Below are 26,636 nucleotides of genomic sequence, written 5' to 3'. Positions count from 1 at the left end.
TTTGATTAAAGTCTAAGTTGCATCCCTAAAATACAGAAGAAGTAAAGCAAGTAAAATCCAAGGTACAGTTGAAAACAATTGCATTAGAAATCAATAAAACAAGAAACAGAAAAAATACATAATAAATGGAGAAAGGATTTGGGAGATAGCTCAGTAGTTAAAATCCCTCGTTGCTCTTCCTAGAGACCCGAGTTCAAATCCCAGCACCCAGATTCAATGGCTGACAACTAACTGCAATGTCAGCTCCAGGAGGATCTGATATCCTTCATGAACCTTTGATAGCCTTTGTGAGCACCTATATACATGTGATATATATATATATATATATATATATATATATATATATATATATATATATATGTATATGAATGATACATATGCACACATGTGAATAAAGATAAATCTTTTAAAAAGTGCAAGAAAAATCAAGGAAATAAAATATTGACTCTTTGAAAGATCAATAACCTTGATAAACTTCTGGCTAAACTGATGAAAAAGTAGATAGAAGGCATAAATGGTCAGTATCACTATCACAAATCATGAAGACATTGAACTACTTTAATGTTTTAATATTAACAGGTAAATACCATGAAATACTTTATCTTAACAATTTAGACAATATAGATGGGATGAGAAACATTTTTTAGAAGGCCCCTCAAAAGTTATAATACATAATATATGTGTGAATATTTATAGTATGTACACCTTGTTATGACAAGCCTATTGAAAATACCTATTCTTAAGATGGTTTTTGTAGTGGTCCAATACTTAATTTTGTACATTTTTAAGTTTTTTTGTTTGGTTGGTTTTGCAACTAGCAATTTGGTGAATTACATTAGTTGATTTTTTTTAAGTTCTAAATCAATTTACATTAATATGGTAAATTCTATTTGTACACAGCATAGTGTTATTTTGCTTGGCAGATATGACAAAATATTTCAGATAGTGGCTTAAATTATTAGATTTATTTGTTTACAATCTGGGTGCTAAATGCCCAAGATCAAAGAATCTCTCACCCATTTTATGAGGACATGAGTCCTATGGATTTGGGGATCTACTCTTAGAGAGCCACTCAATCTTAATTAACCCCTTAGAGACCCTGTTTCTAAAGTCACTCATGTTGGGATAGACTTCAATATGTAGGTGTTCTATCTACGAAGGTACAAGAACATGTGTGATAGTCACTTATATTATATGGTGCTGGATTCACTTAGCTAAATTATTTTCACTGCATCAAGTTTGGTTATAGACACTAGACTACAGTTTCTTTTCTTTTATTGTGTTTATCTGGTTTGGGTACTAAAGAAGTGCTGACCTTACAAAATAAATTGTGTAATATTTTCCACTTGCTTTGTAAAAGGTGTTCTTAAGGAATTAGTATTATTTTTCCTAAACTTTTATAAAAATCACCTGTAATGTGTTCTAGACATGCAGTTTTCTTGCAAGTATATTTAATTAGAAACTCATTTTCTTCTAAAAAAAAATATATATATACATACCTACAAACATGTATATATTATATATGTCATATAATATATATGTACACACACACATATATATGTACCTACATAAACACATGTCTAAAGATATACATACTTTGTTAACAGTAGTTACCAAACTATATCTCTTTAGAGCTACTGAAACCAAAGGAGTTCATAAACAAATATGTTATCCAAAATAAGGAGAGAGAGAGAGAGTTCACTCATTGTTCACAGACATTTGGTGAATATCTCCTATGTTCTATGTTCTAGGCAAAATGCTCAGTGCTGGAAAAAACTTTTTTAAAGAAAAATAAATATGTGGTTTTTTGTGGTGGGTCAGAGTTGTGGATGGTGGAAGTATTCATTCATAGAAGTCACCTAATAGGCCATGCCCTTTGCAGGCATTCCACTACCTCAAAATGTAAAATTCACTAATTTTGCGTATTGTCTGATGCACTTTAAAACACATATGTCACCCCAATCACCACATATGTTTCCGCACCTCCCCAAACATTCCATAGCCCTGTGCAGTCAGTTCTCTTTCTCAATAAAAGCATATTTATTGGGTACACTGCAAAGGAGCAGTGGGCCAGCAGCATAGAGAACTGTCTACCATGACACAGGAAGCTTCCAGGTTTTTGTTGGATATATCTTATTTTTCGTCCCAACAGCACAAAAGAGGGGTTAGAATACAACAGTTCTAATTGGTCAGTGTTTGACTCTGAGTAGGTCCTAGGTTCCAGTGACAAGCAGCTCTGTAGCAGGCGGTGGTGCTCAAAGTTGACTTGAGAGTTAGTTAAGATGCCCCAGGAGACTGTTCAGCATGCTACTGCCACAACGACCTTAGACCTCCTGCCACCCCGCTGCACCCTTTCTGCCTTCTGAAAAGCTCTATTTATTCTGGTCTTTTGAGGGATCGGTCACAGTTTTGCCAGACCTGACAAAGGGAAGGACGATGCGTGGGCAAGGTGGTGGTGATGTGGTACTCGGTTCTCCACAGCCTCCCAATGCACTGTGTATTCACATCTCACACTCAGCAAGCCTCTTCCCTCAGAAGTTTTATCTTTTAAAATTTATTTCGAAAATGATATTTTTGCCGATATGTGTATGCATATGCATATGCGTATGTGTATTGACATGTGCTTGGAGGCCAAGTGCATTCGGTCTCCTGGACTACGATACAGATGGTTGTGATCTACGGCGAGAGTCCTGGAAACTGAACCTAAGTGTTCCTGGAAAAGGGCAAGTGCTCTAACGGCTGAGTCATTTTGCAGCATCTTTGTTGTTGTTGTTTGTTTTGTTTTCTTTCTGTTTACTTATTCACTTTACATCCTGGTCACAGCCCCCCTCTCCTCCCACCACCCGGGCCCTGCACACACAGCCCCTCTCCCTTCCTTTCCCTTTCTTCTCTTAGAAGGGGAGGTCCCCCTGGTTACCAACCCACCCTGGCACATTAAGTCGCTTCAGGACTAGGCACATCCTCTCCCACTGAGGCCAGACAAGGTGGTCCACTTAGGGGAACGGATCTACACACAGGTAACATAGGGACACCCTCCCTCCCAGTTGTTGTGGAGTGCACATGAAGGGCAAACGGTACGTCTGCTACCTACGTGCAGGGAGCTGGGGCTCAGTCCAGTCCATGTAGCAGCATCCCTTTTTTAATTAAAAAAATGTGTCTGTGTGTGTGTATGTGTGTGTGTGTGTGTGTATGTGTGTGTGTGTGTGTGTATGTGTGTGTGTGTGTGTGTGTGTGTTTTGCCATGTATTGCTTGCCTCTATTTTAAGAGTCTTTATTGATAATAATCTCTACTCCTTTCTCCCTTCCCTCGAGGGCAGTGGGTGGTTTGGGCTGAAGGTCCCAGTGCTTTTTGAGAACCATTCTCAACCTGAAGTGGTCTAGGGCACCCACTTTTAATTCCCCTCATCAGCTTTAGCTTATATGGCCTTAAAGGGGTTCCTTTATGAGTAACAGGGAGTTCCTTTCACTCAGAAGTCCCCACAGATTTTAACAGCTTTCTGCCAGGAATCAGGACAAAGACTGAATATGACGGTCAGACAGAAAATGAGTTGTGTCCCTTGTCATTGACTACAGAGTAGTTGCTTTGCTCTGCTGTGCCATCTACTTGGAAACATTCCAAGGAAATTTTATAATTTAAATACACACTGGAATAGGTAATTTCCATAATTCATTTCTACCTTGGGAAAATTTTTAAAGTAAAATATTGATTTTAGTAAAGCTCTGTTTTTCTATGGACTCCCCCTTGCACACCAAGATTACTTTTGAAACCACTCCTCTTCGTTCACTGAATTATTCTGGAAAGAGTTTATGGCTGGAGAGAAACAGGGACTTTTTTTTTTTTCTCAAATGTTTTCAGGAATTGTTTGATGGTACAACATTTTCTGCTTGACTGGGAAGATACAGGTAAAGAAGAAAAATGTAACTGTAGTTGTGTACCCATGTTAATACTTGGTTTTTGTTTTTAAGGTTGGTACATAGTACAGATAGGCCTCAATTTATTATGGGGTTACATCCCAAGAGTACAGTCCTAAGTTGAGACTATCCTAAGTCAGCTGGGTGTAGTGGTGTATGCCTATAGTCACAGTTACTGGGGAGGCTGAGGCAAGAGGATCACTGTGTCTATGAATTACAGGTCAGCCTGGATAATAGTGAGATTCTGCTTTAACAATAACAGGGCAATGTGAAGTAACATAAAAATACATAGAACCCACCAAGCTTAACAAACAGCTTAGCAACTTGATATAGTGTAGGAGCCATTTATCATCTTCTCTGCTTGTTTTGAGACATTCTTCTTTAGCTCTGGTTGACTTTGAACTCCTGATCCTCCTATCTCTAGCTCTAAGTGCTGGGATCACAATCCATCCTGAATTTCTGGTTGATTAGGAGCCTTTATTGTCAGGGTATTTATTATATCACATATTAATAATTAAGAAAGAAACTTTTTATAACTTTAAAGTACACTCTCCACTGAGTTTGTATTGTTTATGCATCATGCTCATCAAGTTGAAGAAGAGTAAGTGGCTCAGCTGGAGGAGACTTCACTGTACTAAGAATCTGTACAGTCTGGGAAAATAATCAGCGTCATTTATTTATTGCCTTTCTCTGAGCCCAGCATTCTGTGAGGCTGTCCATAGACTGAATTGACAAAAATGGCCCAGGTCTGCTCTGTGTAAATAGTATAGTCATCAACTATCCATGGCTACGACACGTGGGAAATGTGCTTTAGAGACAGAGAAACTGAATTTTTAAACTTAATTTTCTTAAAAGTCATTGGAATTTAATTGACCACATGTAGCAATTGAATTGGACATCACAGGGGAGGTGAACAGGAGAAATGATTGACCAGTATTCACAATGTGAGTGGACAGGGAGGGCCAACTGTAGATTTTATTCCCCAGTGATATACGGCTGCTGAGACCCAGTCTTTCAGTCTTCTAAGGTAACCATCTTAAAACATATGACCACAAGCTGAACACTTTTAAAATGAGTTCTTTTGTTCCCACTCTGACCTAAGCCAGCACTACATTTTATGTGGATTGTTTTAATAGCTTCCTAATTCACCCCCCACCCCCGCTTCCAGTACATCCCACAGGAGGATCCCAGAAAAGAAAAACAGAAGAGATCAGATTATGCTGTTCCTTTGTATGAAGTTAAAAGCCTAGACCCTTATAGCAGCCTATAAGATCCCTCTTGCCTTACCTATCCCTTGTTTCTTATTTAGTCCTAGGTTTGCTGTGTTGAGCACAGACATGCCTGAGGAAGACCTCAGGAGTTTAGTTACTCACACATTTGCATGGCTTTTGTACCTCACTTGCTTGAGGTCCTTATTCAGTTTTTACACACTCAGTGAATTCTTCCCTGGAAACACATTGCACCTACCTACTCACTATCACAGAGCCCAAACTCCAGTTAGTTACCTTGGCTTTCACCTAGGATAAGATACCTGCCTTGTGAGTCTTGGAGAGAGAAAATAAACTATGGATTTGGACATTCATATGCTAAATATTCAGACTTACTTGGTTCAAGAAATAGTGTTTTGGCCGGATGGTGGTGGCACACGCCTTTAATCCCAGCACTTGAGAGGCAGAGGCAGGCAGATTTCTGAGTTCGAGGCCAGCCTGGTCTACAGAGTGAGTTCCAGGACAGCCAGGACTACACAGAGAAACCCTGTCTCGAAAAACCTAAAAAAAAAAAAAAAAAAAAAAAAGAGAAAAGAAATAGTGTTTTGTTTAGTCTTAGCTTACCACCCTCTAATTCTAACTGAATTCTAATTTGAATATGTCACTTGATTATATATATATATAATCAATACATATAATTAATCATATATATGATTAAATTTATATCCTGAGCAGTGAATAGCTCTTAAGTATAAAATTTGATGTTTTGAGTAACATGACATCACCCAAGTAGAATATTTGCATACTCTGAGACAGTTCCCTTCATTCTTCATTCTCATTAACACAGAACATTCCACTATGCACTGCATATGAAAACTTTGAAGTCCTGTGAAAGAAACTTGATAGGACTTTCAAAATTTGACACCATACCATACAAACACATATTATTCTAAACAATGGTTATGAAGGGAGAACTTTCTCAGGAGTAGACTACATGATAATAACATAGGTGTGGATAATATTCCTCTGTGGATGATAGAATATTCTAAAATTAACTCTGTATTTTTCTGCAATAAACTAAAAATTCCTGAGTTGTGAGTTTTAAATGGGTCAGTTTTGGGGCATATAAATTAGGTCTCAATGACGCTATTAATGAATCATTCCATAGTGGTAATTGAGAGTTTGTAGGCAGCTGGTTGCAACAGCACTTGAGAGGCAGGGGCAGGTGGGCTTTTAAGAGTTTGAGACCTGATCTACATACGTAGTGAGTTCTAGGCCAGCCAGAACTACATGGTGACACCCTGTCTCAAAAAACAAATAAACAAACAACCCCTCAAACAAACAACAAGTCATTTAATTGCCCCAATTTTTGGAACTTTGTATTGATTTTCTTTTTTTTTCTTCTCATTCTAAATAATTTCTCAGTTCTATAGCAAGAATATATATTCCAGAATTTGGTTTCTTCAGACCATTAGAAATAATAAAGATTAGATATCTACATATTAACACTACACGGCAGAATCTCCTCCTTAAGTTTCCCCTTTTGTCTTCTAGCATTTCATGTTTTTGTGTCTTCCTTGCAATACGTTCTCTTTCCTTCCACACCACATACAATAACTTGGCTCATGACTCAAGTTAATGGAAGAATATTGTTCAATAGGAATATACTAACCCATGCTTTTGAGGGTCGTTGTTGTTTAGCTGGTTCTTCCTCTTTTGGGGTAATATGGGGATGCTGTGGATTGGAACCAGGGCATTCTTTGTATGAAGTAAATAGCCTATAGCTGAGAACTCCCCAGATAGCCCTTCTCCCTGTTCCCAGAGGTGAATTCTCAGGTTTTGACATTGAACTTGAGCACGATAGTGATCCTTTGAACTGCGTTCCTGGGTTTTCTGGGGACTAGTTCTAGGTCCCTTAATTCACAAGCTAGTATAAACCAAGCCTTTCAACTTTCAGCCTATACGAATTCTGTCTGAATTTATGAATTATGGGTTATTTTTCCAGGTAAAAGCCACAACATCAGTGGCCAAGTCTCAGGGTAGCAACCGCATTTTTGTATCAATTCTTCCTCATGGTTCTTGTCAACACAATGGACAGGCTGGAAGAATCAAGGAGGCAGGAATTTAGAACAGGGACAGAGGGACTATCTCTGGAGGCCTTTTAATGTAAGGATGAAGGGAAGATCCACAGGTTAGAAATAACCCATTAACTGGGGTGCTTCACAACCCATAAACCTGGCTTACTGCTGGTCTGTGGCGGGGAACCTGGATAGCAGTTAGCTTTCAGAAGTTGGGATGATTTATTTCCCTGTATACTTTCCCAATTTTGTTCCTTTGTTGGGTACTATAGGTTGACTTTGCTAGCCAGAGATGGGTCACTTAAGAAAAGTAGGTGATTCACAGGGCTTTCTTGCTTCAATGTCCAGATAGCAGTTATCTCCCTGTGGGCCACTGGGAGATCTGACCCCTACCCCCTAGTTCTAAACTTGGTTATGTCAGTCACTTCCCTCTGGTCATCTTCTACTGGCCACACGTAAGACAATAGAGCTGCAGGAGAATCACAGCCCCGCTGTACAACTATCCGGGTGTGCTTCAGGTGCGTGGCTCTGGCAAGCGCCGAGCTTGACGCGGAACCCACTTTACTCGGAACTAGGCCTTCTGGATAAGCTAGTCCTGGCTCCTTGATCTTCAATCTGACAGTTGTGTTCACAGAGAACCATGAATAAGAATCAGCACGAAATAAAGTTGCTACTTGGGACTCGGCCACTGACCTCATAGCTTTTACCTGGAATATTGGCCACCAACTCCTATATCCAGCCATAACTCACAGACTGAAACCTAAACCCTGAAAAGGGCTGGATTCTAGCCCTTGTTTCTGCTGCAAGGATCAAACAGGGCAAGGGTAGGAGTGAAACTCAGTGACATTTCATTGCAGGACAGTCCCAGTGACAGGGTTGCAATGGGGAGCGCCTGTATCAGGGTGAAAGCTATTTCCTTGAGAAATGGGCCTTTAAAGTTGGTCTCGGGGACTAGAGCCTCTGTTTGGGGCAGGTGGCGGTGATCCTCCTGAGAGTCCGGTGACTGAAGGCTCTGGCCCGGCTTCTGGCCCCGAGCGCCCTCTTAGGCAGACGCCCTCGCTCCGCACAGCCGCGACCCTGAGGAGGCGCGCGGGCGCGCGCACTCGGGCCCAGGTGGGACGGCCTGCGCGCGGCGCTCTCGGAGAGGAAACGCCCGCGACCGCGCGCCTCACTTTCCTCAGGGGAGGGGGTGTTGCGGAAGGAGACAAAGCAACAGGCAGCAGAGGGCTGCAGGACGCCACTCCGCCGAGCCGAGCCTCCGCCGCCGCCGCCTCCGCGCGGGGCGCCGCCCCCGCCGCCTTCGCCTTGACGTTGCCGGGGGCCGGCCCGGGTGCCCGCCGCGGGCTCCGCCGCTAACGCCGGGCTGCGCGCTGCTGCCGCCGCCGCCGCCGCCGCCGGCCGTCCCGGGGCGCTCAACAAAGAGCCGCCCGCACTCGCGCTCGCCCAGCCCGGTTCCCCGCGCCGCAGCCCGGCTCGCCCGCATCCCCCGCGGCCCCGAGCCCCGCGCGGGCGATGGAAGATGGAAGGGAGAAACGCCGCGGTGAGCTCACCATCTGACCCGGGCTAGGGAGAGGGTGTGTGGAGTGTGTCAGGCGTCCGCACCTGAGCCGCGGTTTCTTTTGCCTTGTCCTTTGCTCTGCCCCGTCAGGATCCCTGGGCCACTTCACTTTGTGCTCTGATAACTCTTTTTCTTTTCCTTTTCCCAGCTGTTTTCTTTCTTTGTGTTTGTTGAGGGATTCAAGAGGGCCAACTTTTTGTTGTTAAAGGTTGCAGGATTTTAATTCACCCCCTCTGTTTTGTAAACCTCATTTGGGGAGGAGAAACCTGAAAGCTCCTTCTTGCCTAATCTAAAGATCTAAAGAAGGCAGGCGTTAAAGAGGACCTAAGGTGCCCATGGTAGTCTGCCAAGCCAGCTCTCAGATTGAGGATTGAGTGACTATCATGTTTCTCTGTCAGAAAGAAAAAAAGAAATCCCTTGCGCGGAGAAAACAAACAGACAGGGGGAGATTATTCTGTGTAACATTTCCACTAGCTTTTAAAGACATTTAAGTGATTCTGTTTTACATGCATTTAACTTTTTTTTTTTTGTCATAGATATCTTGGCAACTGATGTTATGAAAAAGATTTGTAAAGCAGGCTAACACAGGTTAGAGGCTGAGTTTACAATGCTGTCAGTTTCCTAAGTAGTGTTTACTTTTGTCATTGCCCTGGATGTAGAAGGATGTTAAACATCCACCAGGCAGAGGATGTAATGGGCAGTAGGATTTCGTTTTCCAGACTCTGGCTCTCTGGACAGTGGGATCCAGGATTTCCGCCTCAGAGGAATTTTTTTTTTTTTTTTAATTCTCCAGAGTGTTAGTTCTGGGTCCAGGTGCAGATATAGGGAGGAGGGAGATCTGGAAAATCAATGTAAGTGGGATTTTGGCAATACATAGTGCAATTCATTATCTGCAGTCGAGTATGTACAAAGGATGTATGTTGCCAAGCTCCTTGGCCAGTGAGTAAGACAGGATCTGTGCTCTCTAGGAGCCTGCTTTTTTGTTAGGAGATATTCTGAGTAGGTTCTAAGTAGGATCCTGAGGAAGCAGGGAATCTGTCTTACAGACTCCGAAGTCCCAAAGGTCCAGAAGCCCTGGTCCTTGGAAACCCTGGTCCTTGTGGGCTTGGAGTTGGTTGGCTTTTTAAAAAAGATGTAGGAGAGAGAACAAATACACTTTCTACTCTCTCCCAATAAATGCCTTTCCAGTCTTGCTTAGGGTATTTACAAATTCCCTGTAGAAGTTCTGGAGTGATTTGCCATTCATTATTCATAAACTAAGTCACCAGTGTTATAACCGGTTAATCTGGGTCTTCCTTAAGAGGCGAAACTGTGAAAATCAAGATGTGTATGTCCTTTGGCCTTAAGGCTGCTTTCTTTGAGGATTATGGGGATAACACTACTTGGCAATTATGAAAAGATGATATTTTGGAGTTTTGGTTGGATTAAAAGGTGAATAATACATGGTGATCATTCTCAGGTTTGTCTACAACATATTTAGACTCAGTTGAGCTTTAGGCTTGTTGGAAAGAAAAAAAAAGTAATCAAAGCCTGTGTTTAAGTATGTGAAATACGGTTATAGAAGTCTGGGGGGTCTGGTCTAGCCTGAATCATGGTTTGCTGTAAGCGTTCTCCACCATATTCTATGAGGACCATGCACAGAGGTCTTTGGTTTTCTTCCCGAATATTAAAATAATACTAAATATTGAGCCCATGGCTGAACCCAGTGCTTAGATGTATCCCTACCAACACACTTCTTGAGTTCTGAGTTAAACCAACCTTGATTTATTTTAGGGAGTACTAACGAAGTTCTCTAGATTTCATATTGAGATACTGATGAATTTCATACAGGATCCTGATGAAATTCTCCAGAGTGTTAGTTCTCAGTGTTCGTGTCCTGACAAGCTTGTGTTATTTGTGATATCGTATGTACATTCAGAAATGAGATGGTTCTGTGTTTCTGAGTTATATGACCATTTTCCAGAGTTCCAAATGCTGCTGCAATTTGTAGTGACTGAGTATATAATGAGAACTTGAAGTGTGTGGTTGACAAGTTATTCTACAATCTAAATTACCATGCCTTATTGGAAAATAAGGTGTAACTCATAATATTAATAATGAATCTTTGCTTATGCTATCTTATTTACACAAAAATAGCACATGTCCTTGCAATGCTTGTTTGCCCTCCCAAAAGAACAATTTTTTTTTTTCTGTGCCCAGAATGTCAACAAACTGGAATCCAAATAACTGTTGCCAAACTGACAAGGATTTTGTTGAAACTCCAGGGCACAGAGGTGGTAGATAATTCTCTTCTGGCAATGCCTGTGATATAAGGAAGCTGGAAGCCACCAGTTTTTCTCTCCTTCCATTAGAGAGTCAGGGCTGCCAATTTTTTTTTCTGTTAATTAATGACAAACATCTTGTTTGAAATACCTCCCACTCCCATTTATGATGCTAAATCAGTGAGATACATCAAATATACTTGCTTATGAGATTTCTTAAGTGGCTGTTTCTGGAGTTGGGGATTTTGTAGTGAGGGGAAATGTTCCATTTTGACTGAGGCTAGGTCGACATTTTGTTTCTCATGCTGTGAGTTTGTATATATGCATGGTTGTATATGCATGGATGTATATGCATGGATGTATATGCATGGATGTATATGCATGGATGTATATGCGGAGGCCAGAGGACATCAGGTACTGGTCCTTAGGAACTATCCACTTTTGATGCAGTCTCTCATTGGTTGGGAGCTTGCTGATTTATTCTAGGTTGGATGGTTAGTTACCTTCCTGTCTTCCTTCCCCGGGGCTGGGATTACATGTGTGCACCACTGGATCTGGCTTTTTCCATGGTTTTAGGGGCACACTCAAGTCCTTGCGTTTGGAAGACACTTACTTTCATGCAGGGCTTCTGAGAAGCAGACTTACCTTTAGTCTTCATCTCAAGCCCTGACTTTTAGGAAAATGCATTCTTTATAGTGAGGTGCCACAGGCACAGGTAATATTTACTGAGTTCTGATGTAGGTAGCCAAGAAGTCAGTACTGTCATCATCTCTGTTTTGGAAGTCCTGAGAAATTTAGTTGCTCAGGATCCCACAGCTGTGAAGCAGATATTCAAACTCAAGTAGGGATTTGCTTAATCCCTTTCCTATGTTCTCACAGTCAGTACTGTGTGCTGCAGAAACTGAGGCTTTGGCTCTAAAAGGTAATGACTAATTTATCAGACTAATTCATCAACAAATCTACTGGCTTAAACAGCAGCACTAGTATTGCCTGGCTCAAGAGATAGAAATTGTACAATTTCTTGTCCAGAGTACATTAAAGAGTTCCCTATAGTCATAAATAATTAAAGTAAAAGATGAAGCAGATGAACAATTTAAAGTTGAATGTGAGTCTCGCTTATTCTAACTTCTAATTATATATCACCTCAGCGAAGTATCTGGATGTTTCAGCCACCGTGGTGTTGACACAGAGAAGACTGCTTTTCCTTGTTATTTCTTCCCAGGAACTGGAGCTCAGAGCTCTCTGAAAATGTGTCTGAAACAATAAGAGGGGCTGGGGAACCAGTGGAGGGCTTTCAGATCAGGCTGCAGCTGCTCCCTGCTTGCCTGGCCTTCTGTCCTCAGACCTTTGCTAAGAGAAGTGAATGGCAGAAATGCAGCAGCTTGGGTCTTCCTGTGGCTGTTGGTCAGTGCACATGGGAAACAGAACACATTTAAAAGCAGCTGTAGCTTCCTTTGCTTGGCCTTCAGGAGATCCTTGGCAAAGCACTAATGGGGTTGCTTTTCTGTATGCAGAATTCTACCAGCTATTTTGGAATTCAGGGTTTTGCAAACTTTATTTTCCAAGAAGCTGCTGGGCAAGGTAGGATGAGTCACAGGACACGGAGGACAGGGGACTCTTTCTGAGTGAGTGGCACAGACTTTGTGCAATTAGATGATTGCTGTCTTTGCCATTATATTACTCCCTAGCAAATTGACAGTAGAAAATTTCCATGGAATTGGCACCAGGCTGTTGGATCTTTTAGGGCGTCTCCTGTGACTACCCCTGTGTATGTAAGAGCTTTGAGTAGTGCATGCTGCTTCCCTGCTTTCTGCTCGAATGATGCAGTTCCCTTTGGACAGATTTACAGATTTCTTTCTGGTGGCTCTGCAGGGTCTATCAGCTCCTTGCCTGGCCTGCTGACACTTACATCTTCTAATAAAATCTCCATGAGAAAACAAAACAAATAAACAAATAAAAAAGGCATCATTGCTTTCCAGGCACTAATATGTTCTATGTAAATTAGGGCAGAAATTAAGGTGCATACTGTTCATTCATCCACTCATTTTTTTCACGAGTCTGTGAACAGGTTTTGCTACTGACCTAAGCTGACCTAAAGGAACCTTCAAAGAACATCTAGAGTCATTCTTAAGAGAGTCAAACGCTACAGTTGGTAAATACTGGCATTACTGTTCCTAAGACTTCAGCATCTGTGAACATTCATGGACTCTATCCTCTTCACCAGCACTCTTCAGCAGAACTTTCTGTTCTGTTCGTAATGTCCCAGATATCTCTTGTTCAGTAGCCAGAATCTGTATGTGGCTACCGAGTATGATTATTCTCAAGAACTGAATTTTAAATTTTATTTAGTTCAGTGAATTTATAACATCCTAGGTGGCTAATGGTTATTGTGCTATACAGGAAGGCATTCAAGTAAAGTGCATTAAGAGATGTCATTGTCTGACTTGATTTGATGTATCCCTCTTGACGTTCTGGCTGCTGTGGTGTGTTTACTGACTAGGCCTTGATAGACTTTGGAAATTGTCCTCACTTACCCCATCATGTCTGATAAGCACCAGTGTGGGGAATATATATGGCAGATATGAAATTTTAATAAAATGAAAGTAGATAAATTCATTTAAAATGAGAGAAAAAAATGAATGTCAGTAGGAGCTATTTGGAGAAAAACAGGAACATATTTTGCACCTAGAATCATGTAAATGGGAAAATCTTAGAGCCTGGTTTGCCTGAGAGTTGTCTGTTAGTTTAGCTTAATTAAAAAATGTATGGCATTGTTTTGAGAGCTCAAGGAAAAGATAAAACATTAGTTGACTTCTTTCTTTTCTGTAAGCAATATCTGATACCTTTGCCTCAGGTACCTATGACTCTGTATAGCATAGTTATGAAGAGCCAGGTGGACAGTGGTGGATGTGACAACAGTGGAGGTCTTCCTTGGAAAGCACACAGAACTGTCTTGGAGAACCAGCCGATACTTGAAGTGTGTGAAGACAACAGGGAAATGACTACCTATAGAGAAATGAAAGTACTTCATATCACACTCATAAGACAGCGGCAGCTGGGTGGTCATCACGTCTTTAATCCCAGCACTTGGGCAGCAGAGGCAGGCGGATTTCTGAGTTCGAAGCCAGCCTGGTCTACAGAGTGAGTTCCAGGACAGCCCGGGCTACACAGAGAAACCCTGTCTCGAAAAACAAAACAAACAAACAAACAAACAAACAAAAAAGACAGCAGCACACTTTGTGTGACAGATCTAGGAAGCAAACAGCTACATTTACAGGCTGCTGGTTGTTCCTCAGTCATGCACATAGTGCTAGTACTGCTTTTGTGTGCAGGGTGTATGATGACATGAGAAACTTCTCAGGCTTGCTCAGAGTGGCATTGAACTCCCTATATATTCAGACTGGCATTGATCTTCTCCTGTCTCTTAAATGCTGGAATTATAGGCTTGAGCCACCCTTCATTAGGGTTTTGGTTTGCATTTTTATAATGTCTGATAATATTACATTTATTTTCTTATGTATGTTGGCCACTTGTACATCTTCCTTGGAGAAATAGTCATTTAGGTAGTATCTGGATTTATGTCTCTTAGGTGATATGTGCTTTGCAAGTGTCTTCTACCATTCTCTGAATTTTAGCCTTTTCATTTTCACTTCTTGTCCTTTTCAATCACCGTTCTTTATCTTAAGCAAGGCACCATTTATTATGCTTACATATTTGCTGAAATGAGTAGACAAATTAAGCAAAATGATTGTGTAACTAATATGTTTACACCCTCTCTGGTAGAAAAGATGGCAGTGCTGGGTGCAGTGGCACCCTGGAGGCAGAGGCAGGTGAATCTGGGTGAGCCAGAACTGCCTAGTCTGAGTTCATGCCGGCTAGGGCTATAGGATAGATTTTACCTTTGCCTGTGCTGTTTGGGAAGATACCACAACTCTGAAGACTTTGAGATCCATAGGTTTACTGAAAGGAAAAATTTGAAGCAACTCTTTAGAGGTTTTTATGTATAAGAACATAGTGCTTTCCTGCCATCTGAAAGAAGTCTATCCTGATTGGTCTTTATAGATGCTATTATCTCATCATCTAAGTAATGTTTTCCATACTTTCCTGTCAAAAGAATCCCCTAGTGTTACATTTCTAGGGATACCTGAAGATTCTGGTTTGGTGGTACTGTGAAGGACTGTCCATGTTCTGAGCATTCTGTGTAACTCTCTCTAAATATCAGAATCCTGGAAACTCAGGTCTCACCTGGTGACAAGAATGACTTTTTAGTGGTGGCCTATAGAATTTAGTTAGTTCTCTTTAGTTGATGTATTCTCTAGTGAAAAACTACCTTCTCTATGAGAGATCACAAGATGTTGGCATAGCCATGCCTGCTTATGCCACTGTGCTCAGGGGTGTGCTTAGATTGTCTTGCCATTGCTGCATCTCTGGAGGTGTTTTGCAGGCATGTGGAACTCCATGGACAGAGTGGGGAGAAAGCATGATGCAAAGCAAAATAGATAGTGTTTTACACCATTCCTACACTTTGATTGTTTTGGTTGGCTGGTTGGAGTCTCCTGAAGAATTAGCTAAGTGACCAGCACCAAGAGGAAACTGTTTCCTCATAAAGGAGATTCTATATCAGCAGGAGGCATTGCTGTGCAGTGGTTAGGGTACAGGCCTACATTAATCTGATTTGCATCTTGGATCTGTCACATAATTATATCAACCTGAGCAAGTTATTTTGACATCCCTGTACCTCACATGACATTATTGAATTCCTCCTTAACATATACTGCTTGGGAAAGGCTTAGGATTATATGGAAAAGTCGTAAGAGAGCAGTAAATGTGACCTTTGGACAGGAATTATACTTATGCAGGGGTAGAACAATTATTGCCATTATTATTATTATTATTATTATTACTATTACTATTAATTATTGCCTTTCTTATGATAAGATATCTGTTAAGTGGTAAAGTGATCGACCATTCTAGGATCTGTCTGTAACTACCTGTGAGAGCAGTATGTAGAAGTCAGAAGACAAATTTTAGTGCTTTATGTGATGCTTTGGCACATTGTAGTCATTTAATAAATACTTGCTCAATGATTTATACAAGTATCACAGACAATTAAATAGGTAAGTACAAAAAGCCTCCCAAGAAGACATGGATTGTGAATGTGCCCTGATGTTTAGCCTTGACCAAATCTGGACTAGAGTTTCCAAGGTCATCAAGATTTCTAGCCTACTAACTTTCTGCTTTTGGCCTTAGTGTGGGCTTTTGTGAGTTGCAAGTTCCAGGTATGTGACACACATTTTAAGTTTCTTCTTGCAAATAACAATCTAGAACACAAAATATAGGGGTGACATGGTCCTCACCTTGCTTTTTGCCTCCCTGCAGGCAGAGTCTTCTGATGGAAGTAGATAAGGACTAGTGATAAAACAGTCTTAGAGATCTCTTGCATTCATTCATTCATTCATTCATTCATTTGATTTTATCTTCTTTTCTTTTCCTCTCATTCCTGACTTTTATTTTGAGTCAGCTGGCTTTGAATTCCCTATGCAGCTGAGAATGACCTTACTGTTTTCCCCCTTCTATGCTAGGATTGTAAGCATGCACTACCATTTACAAGGAACCGGGGGTCAAACCCAGGACCTCGTGCATGCTAGACCAGTACTTGATGAACTAAGCTGCATCCCCACCTTTACATTCTTGACACATCTCTTCCTACACTCCTGGTGAGGCTTTTAGGCCAACTGATATTCTCTTGTCTTGCTGGGTCCTGTTTTGGGCCAGGGGGTGAACTTTAATAAGACGTAATATAATATTCTAAAACTAAGCTAAGTGACCAGCACCAAGAGGAAACTGTTTCCTCATAAAGGAACTCAAGTAAAGATATGTAGCTTATAGCTATAAAAGACCTTGATAGTCTTAGGGAAACTAAAGCCAAGATTTTTAAAACATTAGGCCAGGATCTACTTAAGTCAGTGAAATGTGGTTTAATTATAGAACCATACGTCAATAAGATTAGTAGGGGGGTAATGAGTATGACAGTAATTCTCTTTTCTTGACTTAGGTAGTGTAAATAGGCATATTTGTATCAAAAAGTTTCATTTTATAAATATTAGGGCTTTATTTTGTTCCCTTTTAATAATGGCAATTTAAAAACAAAATAAAATTATCTAATGATCACATAGTATCTTTGGCCTGGAGCTCACTGAGTAGCCCAGATATCTACCAACTCTTAGCAATCCAATCCTCCTGCATTAACCTCCTGCATGCTGATATTATAAGCATGTGTCACTATGCCTAGCATAATGTCTTCTTTTGGGTGTGGGTGAGGGATTTTACTTCTAGATGATAGTCTATTATTGAAGGACTGTTCAGGGCAGGGCAGGAACTGAAGCAGAAATCACGTAGGAATACTTTTTACTGGATTTTAAAGCGTTTTGTTTGGCATTTATGTTGAAACCACTCTTACTATGCCTATATTTTATTTTGAGGAATTTTTTTGTTAAGTATATGTTGTCTATTAGTTCTAACTGTGGCCCAGCAAGCCCCCCAATAATCGAGACATAGTCCTGTTGATTTATTTAATTTGCTTTAGCATAATTAATGAAAAATTATCCCTAATCTATTTTTCTATGCTAGACTGGCTTTTTCCCAGCTGTGCTCTCCAAGTTACTTGTTTGAATCTTACCTAGGCTGTTTTTGGTCCATCAGTTTGTCCTCAGACTATGCTTTTCTCAGCCATGTGCTCCTGGTCCATCTCATCTAATGACAACCTCTTCCTCTTTTTGTCCCCTCCCTCCCTCCCTCCCTCCCTCCCTCCCTCCCTCTTCCCTCCCCCTTTCCCTCTCTCTCCCTCCTTCCCTCCTTCCCTGGTTCCCTTCCTGTGTGTGTGTGTGTGTGTATGTATGTTAAGGGAAATTATTGGAATGACTTACAGACTGCAGTGCAACTAACCCAATAGTGGACAGGTGTGAATGGGAAGTCCAAGAATCTAGTAGTTGCTTAGACTAGGTATTTCATCCAGTCTTCTGTATAAGCTGGAATCCTGAAGAAGTAGATTCTAATAGATGTGCTGGCAGGTGAAAAAGGAACCTTTCCTTCTTCCATTGTCCTTTTGTAGGCCTTCAACACAAGGTGGGTACCACTGCCTCTGGACCTAAGCAGTTCTTTTTTTTGTTTTTTTTGAGACAGGGTTTCTCTGTGTAGCCCTGGCTGTCCTGGAACTCGCTCTGTAGACCAGGCTAGCCTCGAACTCAGAAATCCGCCTGCCTCTGCCTCCCAAGTGCTGGGATTAAAGGCATGCGCCACCACCGCCCGGCTCTAAGCAGTTCTTTACTTGGAATTTGCTTTGTCCCAGGTTGGCCTTGAACTCAGAGATCTGCTTGCCTCTGTTTCCTAAGATTAAAGGTATGTGAAACCTTGCCTGGCTTTTCATGGGCACTGTGCTTCAAGATCTGCATCAATAGCCTGTGTCTTTCAGACTCAAGATCTGGATCACAGGCGTACCCTCTATTTCTGGATTGTGGTTCATTCCAGATGTAGTCAAGTTGACAAATGGAAATAGCCATCACAGCCTGAAATAGGGAACAGCAAATGCAAAATCATGCTTTCTGTCTTTCATGAGCCGGAAGTCATGAGCAAAAGGCAAAGCAGACAGGATCAGAAGTTCCTGTAAAGCCTTGCAGTATTTATTGTAAGGGTTTTGGCTGTGTCCAGCATGAGTAGAGAGGCTGTTGAAAGAGTGTCAAACAAGGATGATGAGACATGATCTGTCCTATGTTTTAGAGCAGCTATGTCTCCTGAGAAGACACCAAATGGGCAGGGGTAAGGGCAGAGATGGACAAATTGTTAAGAGGTAGTTTTTTGCGTAGCATTGGCTTGGATTGATCAAAGAGATATGTTTTTGACTTTTTTCCTTTACTCTCCTCACCCCCTTTTTCTGACAGGATTTCACCCTGTGGTCTAGGTTCTCCTTGATCTTGTGACAGTTTTTCTGTCTCATACTTGCTGGAATTATATGAATGAGCCCCCCCATACCTACAAGGAATTCAGCTTTGAATATCGTTTGTCTGGTTTACAAGAGAGTTCCAGGCTAGTGGTAAATATTGTGGATTTGTCAGATATTTTGACTAGATGAAATCCACAATGAAGTAATTGTCAGTGGGAAGAAAAGAGGCTCAGTCCTAAGAACCTGGGCTGCTGGCTCACTGAAAGTAGAGAGGTGAGAGAGGACTGAACAGTAAAGGAGGGGAAAAAAGGGAAATGGAGGAAAACTTAGAATTTGGGAGGGGCCAAGTGAAGACACGTCACAAGGGTGGGTTGGGTGCTTCTTATAAGGTCAAGTACACGAGAATCAAGAGAATCAAATGCACGTTTTCGGAAGCGTAGCAACTGATCAGCAAAGAAGGAAAGAAGAGAGTAGGGGAGGGGGAGTAGATAAAGACCAACATCTGATGTCTGTTGACAAAGATTTCAGGGTTTTGTTTGTTTGTTTTTTGTTTGTTTGTTTGTATAAAGGGAAGGTGGGGCAGCACAGCAGCAAGGAGTGCAAGGGAGTTTTAAAATGGGGAAAATAACAGCCGACTTGAGTAGTGGTTGGAAGGACAGTGCTGAGGAAGAAACAGATGCTGCCCAGTGCGGTAGTACAATAATCACCCATAAGATTTTAAACCGACTAAAACCTACAGCTGTTTCTCCAACACTAATGGTTGTCAGCACAATCAGTTTCTTCAAACTTTGGAATTCTTATATTCTTATAATGACGTGTGTGTGTGTGTGTGTGTGTTTGTACGTGTTACTGTAGATATATGCATTATATGTATGTTAGTGCATATGTGTATCGTGTGTATGTACCTGTGTGTGGAGAACAGAGGTGGATATGAGGTGTCTTCCTCAATTCTTTCCTAACTTTTTAAAACAAAAAAATTTTACATTTATTTACTGTGTGTGTATGCATGTATGTGTATATAGGTGTGTATCATTTCTGTTAGTCACCCAGGACAGGCCTTAGGTCAAATATCCATGTTCCCTGGGGTCTACTTTGTCTGCACTCTGTTGGTAATTGATGAGTTCTTTAGCTGTCACTAGGAACAGAGATTTACCACCAACCTTACAGGATGCATGTAATCTAATTTCCTGTGAACTTATTAGGTGAACACAGTATTCACTGTCTGTATTATACATAGAAGGCCCTGTGTTTAGATGTAACCGACACAAGGAAACAGATGGGTAATAAAGTAATAATTTGAACAGTACAGATGCTATTCTGTAGGTCTCATGAGGGTGCGCAGCTGCTTCTCACATGTGGTTAGAAGAATCTTGTGGGGACACAGTTGATGTGAAGATTCTGGTCCTTTTATTCTGGGATGGGCACTGAGCTATACTCCTAAGAAGCTCCAAGAAAAAGCTGGGGATGCTGGGGCATCTCCTGAGTAAAAAGTGATCACTGGGCAATACTTCCTTTCTTCCCTCAAGGATATTGTTCCTGCATTCTTATTCTGTCTGATGCTTCTCTGTTAATCCTTTTCTACAGGACCTTTGTGACTTAGGAATACAGCATTGCACCACCTTTGCTCCTTCTCTTTGCATTTCTATTGTTCTCTGAGGTAAGCTTGTGTACACATAGGTGTTTTTACATGATAATTAGCTGGCTGTAGAGACTTGAGACAAAATTGATTTGCATATACAGAACCGGACCACAGGGTCTAATTTAAATGCCAAGGCCACTTTTTTCTCCCTCTTGGACTTCTGACCACCCCTCTGTGCTTTTGGACTGTAGGCAGAGTCCTGTGTTGGTTCAGGTGTTATTTCCACTGTCGCGCTTTGGACATCTGTAAGTCACAGATAAATCTCTTTGGTAGAAGGCTCCCTTGTTGAAATTCAGTTCTTTGGTTTTATTGTCTGAGTACATTTGGTCAGTCTGTAGGAGTTGGAGCAAATCTTTTATACCACATGCTAATAAAAAGCTCCTTGGGTTCTTCATCAAGTTTAGCAGTGTTGGTCCTGGATCCCACCTCCTGGAGTGGGCCTCAAATTCAGTCACAAAGTGTCAGGTTACTTCTGTAATATATGTGCCACTGATGCGTTTGTTTGTTTATTTTGGTGGGCATTCATTAGATTCTTTTAAATATTTATTCTCTTACTGTTCTAGTTTTGTTTTTGACTTTTTTCTTTTTTTTGAGAAAAGAACATGACGTTGGGTTGCTGGTGGGGGGTTGGAAGAGTGGGGAAAGGGGAAAACTCATGATCAAAACATTTGTATAAAATGTTCTAAGATAGTAATAAAATAGAATAATAGGCTATTTGGTCAGGGTATGATGAAATTGATTATGTACAAATTGAAAATCCATATACATTTTTTATTTAGTAAAAGGCCATATATCTTTCTTTCTTTCTTGAATTTAATTTTTAAAATCCAGATTTTATTCCCCTCCTGGTCCACCCTCCGACTGTTCCACATCCCATACCTCCTTCCCACCCTGTCTCCACAAGGATGTCCCCACCTCCCATCCCCACCCTGCCAGATCTCTAAACTCCCTAGGGACTCCAGTCTCTTAAGCCTTAGGTGCATCTTCTCTGTCTAAACCCAGACCTAGCAGTCCTTAAGGGGCATATTTTTAAAGATTACCTCTGTTCTCCCCAATAGAAATATATTATACATATAATTTAAAATCTTCTAGTAGCCATATTAAAAAAGTAAAAGTACTGAGAGAAATTAATTTAAATGATATATTTTATTTAACCTAATATGCCAAACCTATTATCATTTTAGTATGTCAATAGTATATTGAGATAATTCATATATTTTTTAATTTTAAGTCTCAAAAATCTACTCTGTATTCTACATCTACAGTATATCAGCCACATTTCAGGTGCTAAATGGCCCCAAATGGCTGCCATATTGGACAGCATGCTCATAGGTACAGAATAATGGGAGATATGAGAAGCACAGTTTTGTTTCTGACTTTATTATATCATTCTCCATGACTATCCACACATGATACGCTAAGTGAGTACATATAGACCAGTATGGACTTTCAAACATTAATAATAAATCTGCCCTAAAACATATTAGTTAAAATATGTAAAATATTAAACTATTAGTTGACTTTAGTAGTAGTTAGCTCTCAGAGGTGAGGGCCTGTACACATTTAAAACAATTGACCTTTTAGACTGTAAGTTTTAGTAACATTATTTATGATGGTTTGCTTCTTAAGATAACTTCTGAGTAATGTCACAGGAACATGACAGTGACATCACCAAGTGTTTGAAAGACGAGGTGGTCTGTGCCAAACACACATCACACCAAACGTGCTTTGATCCCCTTCATCCTTATAAGGCAGGGGGTGGCGTCTTAACATGCATTTCATAATCAGAACCCGAGAACACAAAGGGTAACTGCTCTTTCCCAGGTCACACAGGAGGATTTGAATTTCATGCCATCTAATACTAGAAATCCTTTAGATTCTGCCAGCACATCCAAGTGATTAGTGCGCCCACTTCATGTTTACATTATGTAGTGGGAGCCTCAGTGTTTACTTGTAAAACATAGGATTGTTGGCCCATATAGTCTACTTTTACTAGAAACCTTACTGTAAGTTAATTCTTTGTATAACTGCATCCCATTTGTCATTAGTTTCAGTATCAGTTCCAAGAGTTGCTACGAGAATTGGCTTTTGATAGATGAACTATTTAAATTTAACTGTAACACATTAATTTTCTGCCTAATCCTTAGAGAATAAATAACTAATAATATATGTGGTAAATTTTTATTGTTAGAGTTTACACCCCCTTTGTGCAGATAGAAATATTACAGCATTTTTGTAAATAATCATGAAAATCACATGTACTGAATGATTACTGTGTAGCCAGCCACACTTGTGCTAATATGTTATACTCATCTAATCATTAGAGCAATCTATTGATTTTTTCATCAGTAGTTAAGTGTCAATAGAAGTATGCTATAAATGGAAATGCTTAGATTCTTAAAAATTATCTTATGATTTTCTAGTGTCTCTCCTTCTTTTCTCTCTTCCTTTCTCTCTCTTCCTTTCTCGCTCTTCCTTTCTCGCTCTCTCTCTTTCTCTTTCTCTCTCTCTCTCTCCCTTTCTTTCCTTTCTTTCCTTTGTTTCCTTTCTTTCTAATTTATTCTTTAATCTTTTTTATAAACCAGTTGTCATTCTCCTCCTGGTACACCCTCCGACATTCCCCATCCTATTCACCCCTACACCCCTGTCTCCAAGAGGATGTCCTGACCCTCCACCCTTACCCTACACTGCTACTCTCTGGGCCTCAAGTTTCTCAAGGGTTAGGTGGTGCTTCTCTCACTGAGGCCAGACCAAGCAGTCCTCTGCTTTATAGTACTCTGGGGCCTCATATCAGCTGATGTGTGCTGTCTGATGGGTGGCTCAGTGTCTGAGAGATCTTGGGGGTCCAGGTTAGTTGACACTGCAGATTAAGGTCACCCTCCTCCTCAGCTTCTTCCAGATTTTCCCTAATTCAACCACAGGGCTCCCCAGCTTCTGTCCATTGGTTGGCTATAAATATCTACATCTTGCCCTTTCAGCTGTTTGTTGGGCCTCTCAGAGGGCAGCCATGCTAGGCTCCTGTCTGCAAGCACACCATAGCGTCAGTAATAGTGTCAGGCCTTGAAGCCTCCCCTTGAGCTGGATTCCAATTTGGGCCAGTCACTGAACCTCCTTTCCCTTAGTCGCCTCTCCATTTTTGTCCCTGCAGTTCTTTTAGACAGGAATAATTCTGGGTCAGAGTTTTTGACAGTGGGATGGCAACCCCATCCCTCCACTTGATGCCTTGTCTTTCTACTGGAGGTGGCCTCCACAAGTTCCTTCTTCCCACTGTTGCACAATTTATTTAAGGTCCCTAACTTTGAGTTCTGAGTGTCACTTACTCTCACCTTCCAGGTCTCTGTTATATTCTAGAGGGTTCCCCCCACCCCCTTACCTCCTGAGGTTGCCTGTTTCCATTTTTTCTGCTGGCCCTCAGGACTTCACTTCTGTCCACTCCCCCCATCCCCAATACCTGATCAAGTTCCCCTTTTCCCTTCCCTGTCCCCTCTCCCATCCAGGTCCCTCCTTCCCTCTGCACACACAGCGACACCCTCCTATACCCCCTTGCTTTCCCTTTCAGTTCAGTTGGCCTTGAACTCTTGGTGATGCTCTTGCCTCATCCACCCCAGTGCAGAGATTACAGATGTATACCATCACTCCTAGTGTGCTGTCTGTTTTCAGAAGAATACTAATAGTAAAGGAGTGGTGAGAAAATCTTCCTAAGAGGAGCTTGCAGAAATGGTGATCTATAACCTAAGGGTGTGAACAAGAACAGTGGATGTAAAGGCTGTCTTTCAGCATTTGGAACAAGGATGGGACCTGAAGACAAAGAAGGGTGGGGAAGAATATTCTTACGGGTATCCTTTAAAGAAAACAGAGCTTGGAGGTATTTTCTAACAGAGTTGATTGAAAAAAGAATCAACTTTCTGTCTTGATGCCTTTGAACAAAGACTAGGTCACTGCCTGGGTCTTTTAGATTAAATGGCAGATTTGGATATATAAGGAATAGGAGATAACTAAGAGAGTTGTTCACTTCTGAAAAAACTACAAGTTGTGTGTTTGTAGTAAATTATGTAGAAAATTCAAATTCCTTTGATAATTATGGACTAGCTTTGTAAAAGGTAGAGGTTGTGATTAAATAACATAATGTCAGAGTTCACAAAAGACCCTAGAAATGAAGCCCTGAAGTCTCACCCCACTGTGCAAATGAGGAAACCAAGAAAGTTATTTTTCTGACTACATTTTTTAGAACAGTTTCCAATATGTACATGAGACATACTGAAACGCCTTCAGAGAATTTAAAAGTTCTTTTCAGTCTTTGCTTGTGCTAACAGAATGGCTCAAAGGTCATTTTGTTTGTTCTAATTAGGACACACTTGAGTTCTCTTGATTATCTTATCTGAACTCAAAGCCCAGTGATTTTCCTAAGGAAATGTTTCCTCAACTTATTTAATGTCCCAGTGCTTCACTGAAACCTGCATCTTTGCAGTAAAAGCAGAGGACACGATGAAATGCCTTTGAGAGTTTGTTTGGCCAATAGATATTTTTTGAAATAATCTGTTTTTATTTACCCATTTACCTTTTTCTTTTAAAAGTTATTTTATTATTTTTCTTTCAGAATTTCATATTTGAGTACTATGTTTACATCATCTCCTTTCTACTGTCTCCCTATCTAAGCCTCTTCTCCTAAGTCCTCCAATCCCCCATTCATTCCCAAATTCATGACCTTTTTTTTGACTGTTTCTTCTTTAATTTTTATAGTTATACATCCCACCACATACATCTGCCTTTGAGTATATGTCTTCTGCATACCACATGCTTTTTCAAAATTGTAGTATGAGTAGTTTTACTTGGAAATGAGAAACCATTAAATAACTTTGAACAGTAGTAGATCTAGAGACCTGTTTTTTTTGTCCTTATTTATTATTTTTCTTTAATGTTAATATTTAAAAAATCATTCTCTGGGAGTTTCAGCAAACCGTAGTCCAATCTGCCTTCACTAGTAAGTTATACTTTTTGTCCGTACAGTAAACAGTTGCTGCAGGTTGAAGGTTTAATCGTTACCATTATTTAAGTATGCTCACAATAAATGCAAGTTGCTTAAAAATAGTCCGTCTTATACTGGCTTGAAAAGCATCATGACTTCATGAATAAATTTGTTAGATCTAGGTTTTTACATTTCACTGATGGCCAGAATTTCTTTTATTTTTTCCATCATTTCCTCCCCCTCTTCCTTCCTCCCCACTCTTTTTTCATTTTTTATAGAATTTCATACTGTAGTACAAACTGGCTCTCACTATGTTACCCAGGCTTGGTCTTAGGGTTCCAAGTATTGGGATTTCAGGTCTGAGCCGTTATACCTGGCTGTACTCATTTTTCTGAACCTCAGCTTCTTCACTGATAAAGCTACCTGTTTAATGGTCTTTGGAGGATTAAATGGCTTAAAAGGAGATGGTATTTTCTAAATGCTTGGCATATTGTAAAGATTTAATGAAACATACTATGATAATCTAGCCAAGATTTTTAAGAATGAATACAAGTGATAAACTGAGAGTACAATTTAGAACTTTATTTTGAGATAATTTTATGATTTATGTTTATCGGTCTTACAAAATGTCTCATCTTCTTTTGAATATCTTGACTTTAAAACAGTGCTTTAAAATAACACCTGTGTCTTCACACTGGTTGTTTGCATGTGTGTGATTTCTTTAAATTTAGTCATTAGGCATTTTTATAGTATCAGAACTTGGTGTATTCTAAAGACCTCCTGGTTCCATAAGCATCAGTTTTGAACCAGTCCTGGAGGTCAGAGCAGGCTAAGTCCTGCCTTAATGTCACAGCTGACCTGTAGCTGGAGGACACCCAAGAACCTGATGTGCTGTAAGGTCACCCTGAACACTGAGTGTGTGTGTGTGTGTGTGTGTGTACTCTGTTATTCAAGATCTTTGTCTTCCTAGAGAGCAAACATAGCCCTTTAAGCTGTAGGTGATATATTGTTTGCTTATTGTTACCCATAAATACAATGTAACTTAAAGTTCAGTATTGTACTTGTTGCAGTGTCT

At 40.6% G+C, this 26,636-nt stretch overlaps 1 protein-coding gene across 3 annotated transcripts in view; it reads left to right on the top strand.

The window, feature by feature from the left end:
• Positions 1-26,636, top strand: part of Psd3 (pleckstrin and Sec7 domain containing 3) — a 435,293-nt gene that overhangs the window by 50,881 nt on the left and 357,776 nt on the right. The window contains exon 1 of one of the 3 annotated variants that reach the window (XM_028789052.1): positions 8,689-8,738. The exons of the other annotated variants lie outside the window; for them this stretch is intronic. Within the exon in view, the coding sequence (XP_028644885.1) occupies positions 8,718-8,738 (21 nt within the window). The 5' untranslated portion in view covers positions 8,689-8,717. Of the gene's footprint in view, positions 1-8,688; positions 8,739-26,636 lie in introns of those variants that run through there. 3 annotated transcript variants of the gene reach the window in all.

The sequence above is a fragment of the Grammomys surdaster genome, unplaced genomic scaffold (assembly GCF_004785775.1).
Source record: "Grammomys surdaster isolate TR1022 unplaced genomic scaffold, NIH_TR_1.0 125780, whole genome shotgun sequence".
Taxonomy (NCBI): Eukaryota; Metazoa; Chordata; class Mammalia; order Rodentia; family Muridae; genus Grammomys; species Grammomys surdaster.
Note: the sequence above shows the minus strand (reverse complement) of the source record. Positions and strands in the feature narration are given on the sequence as shown.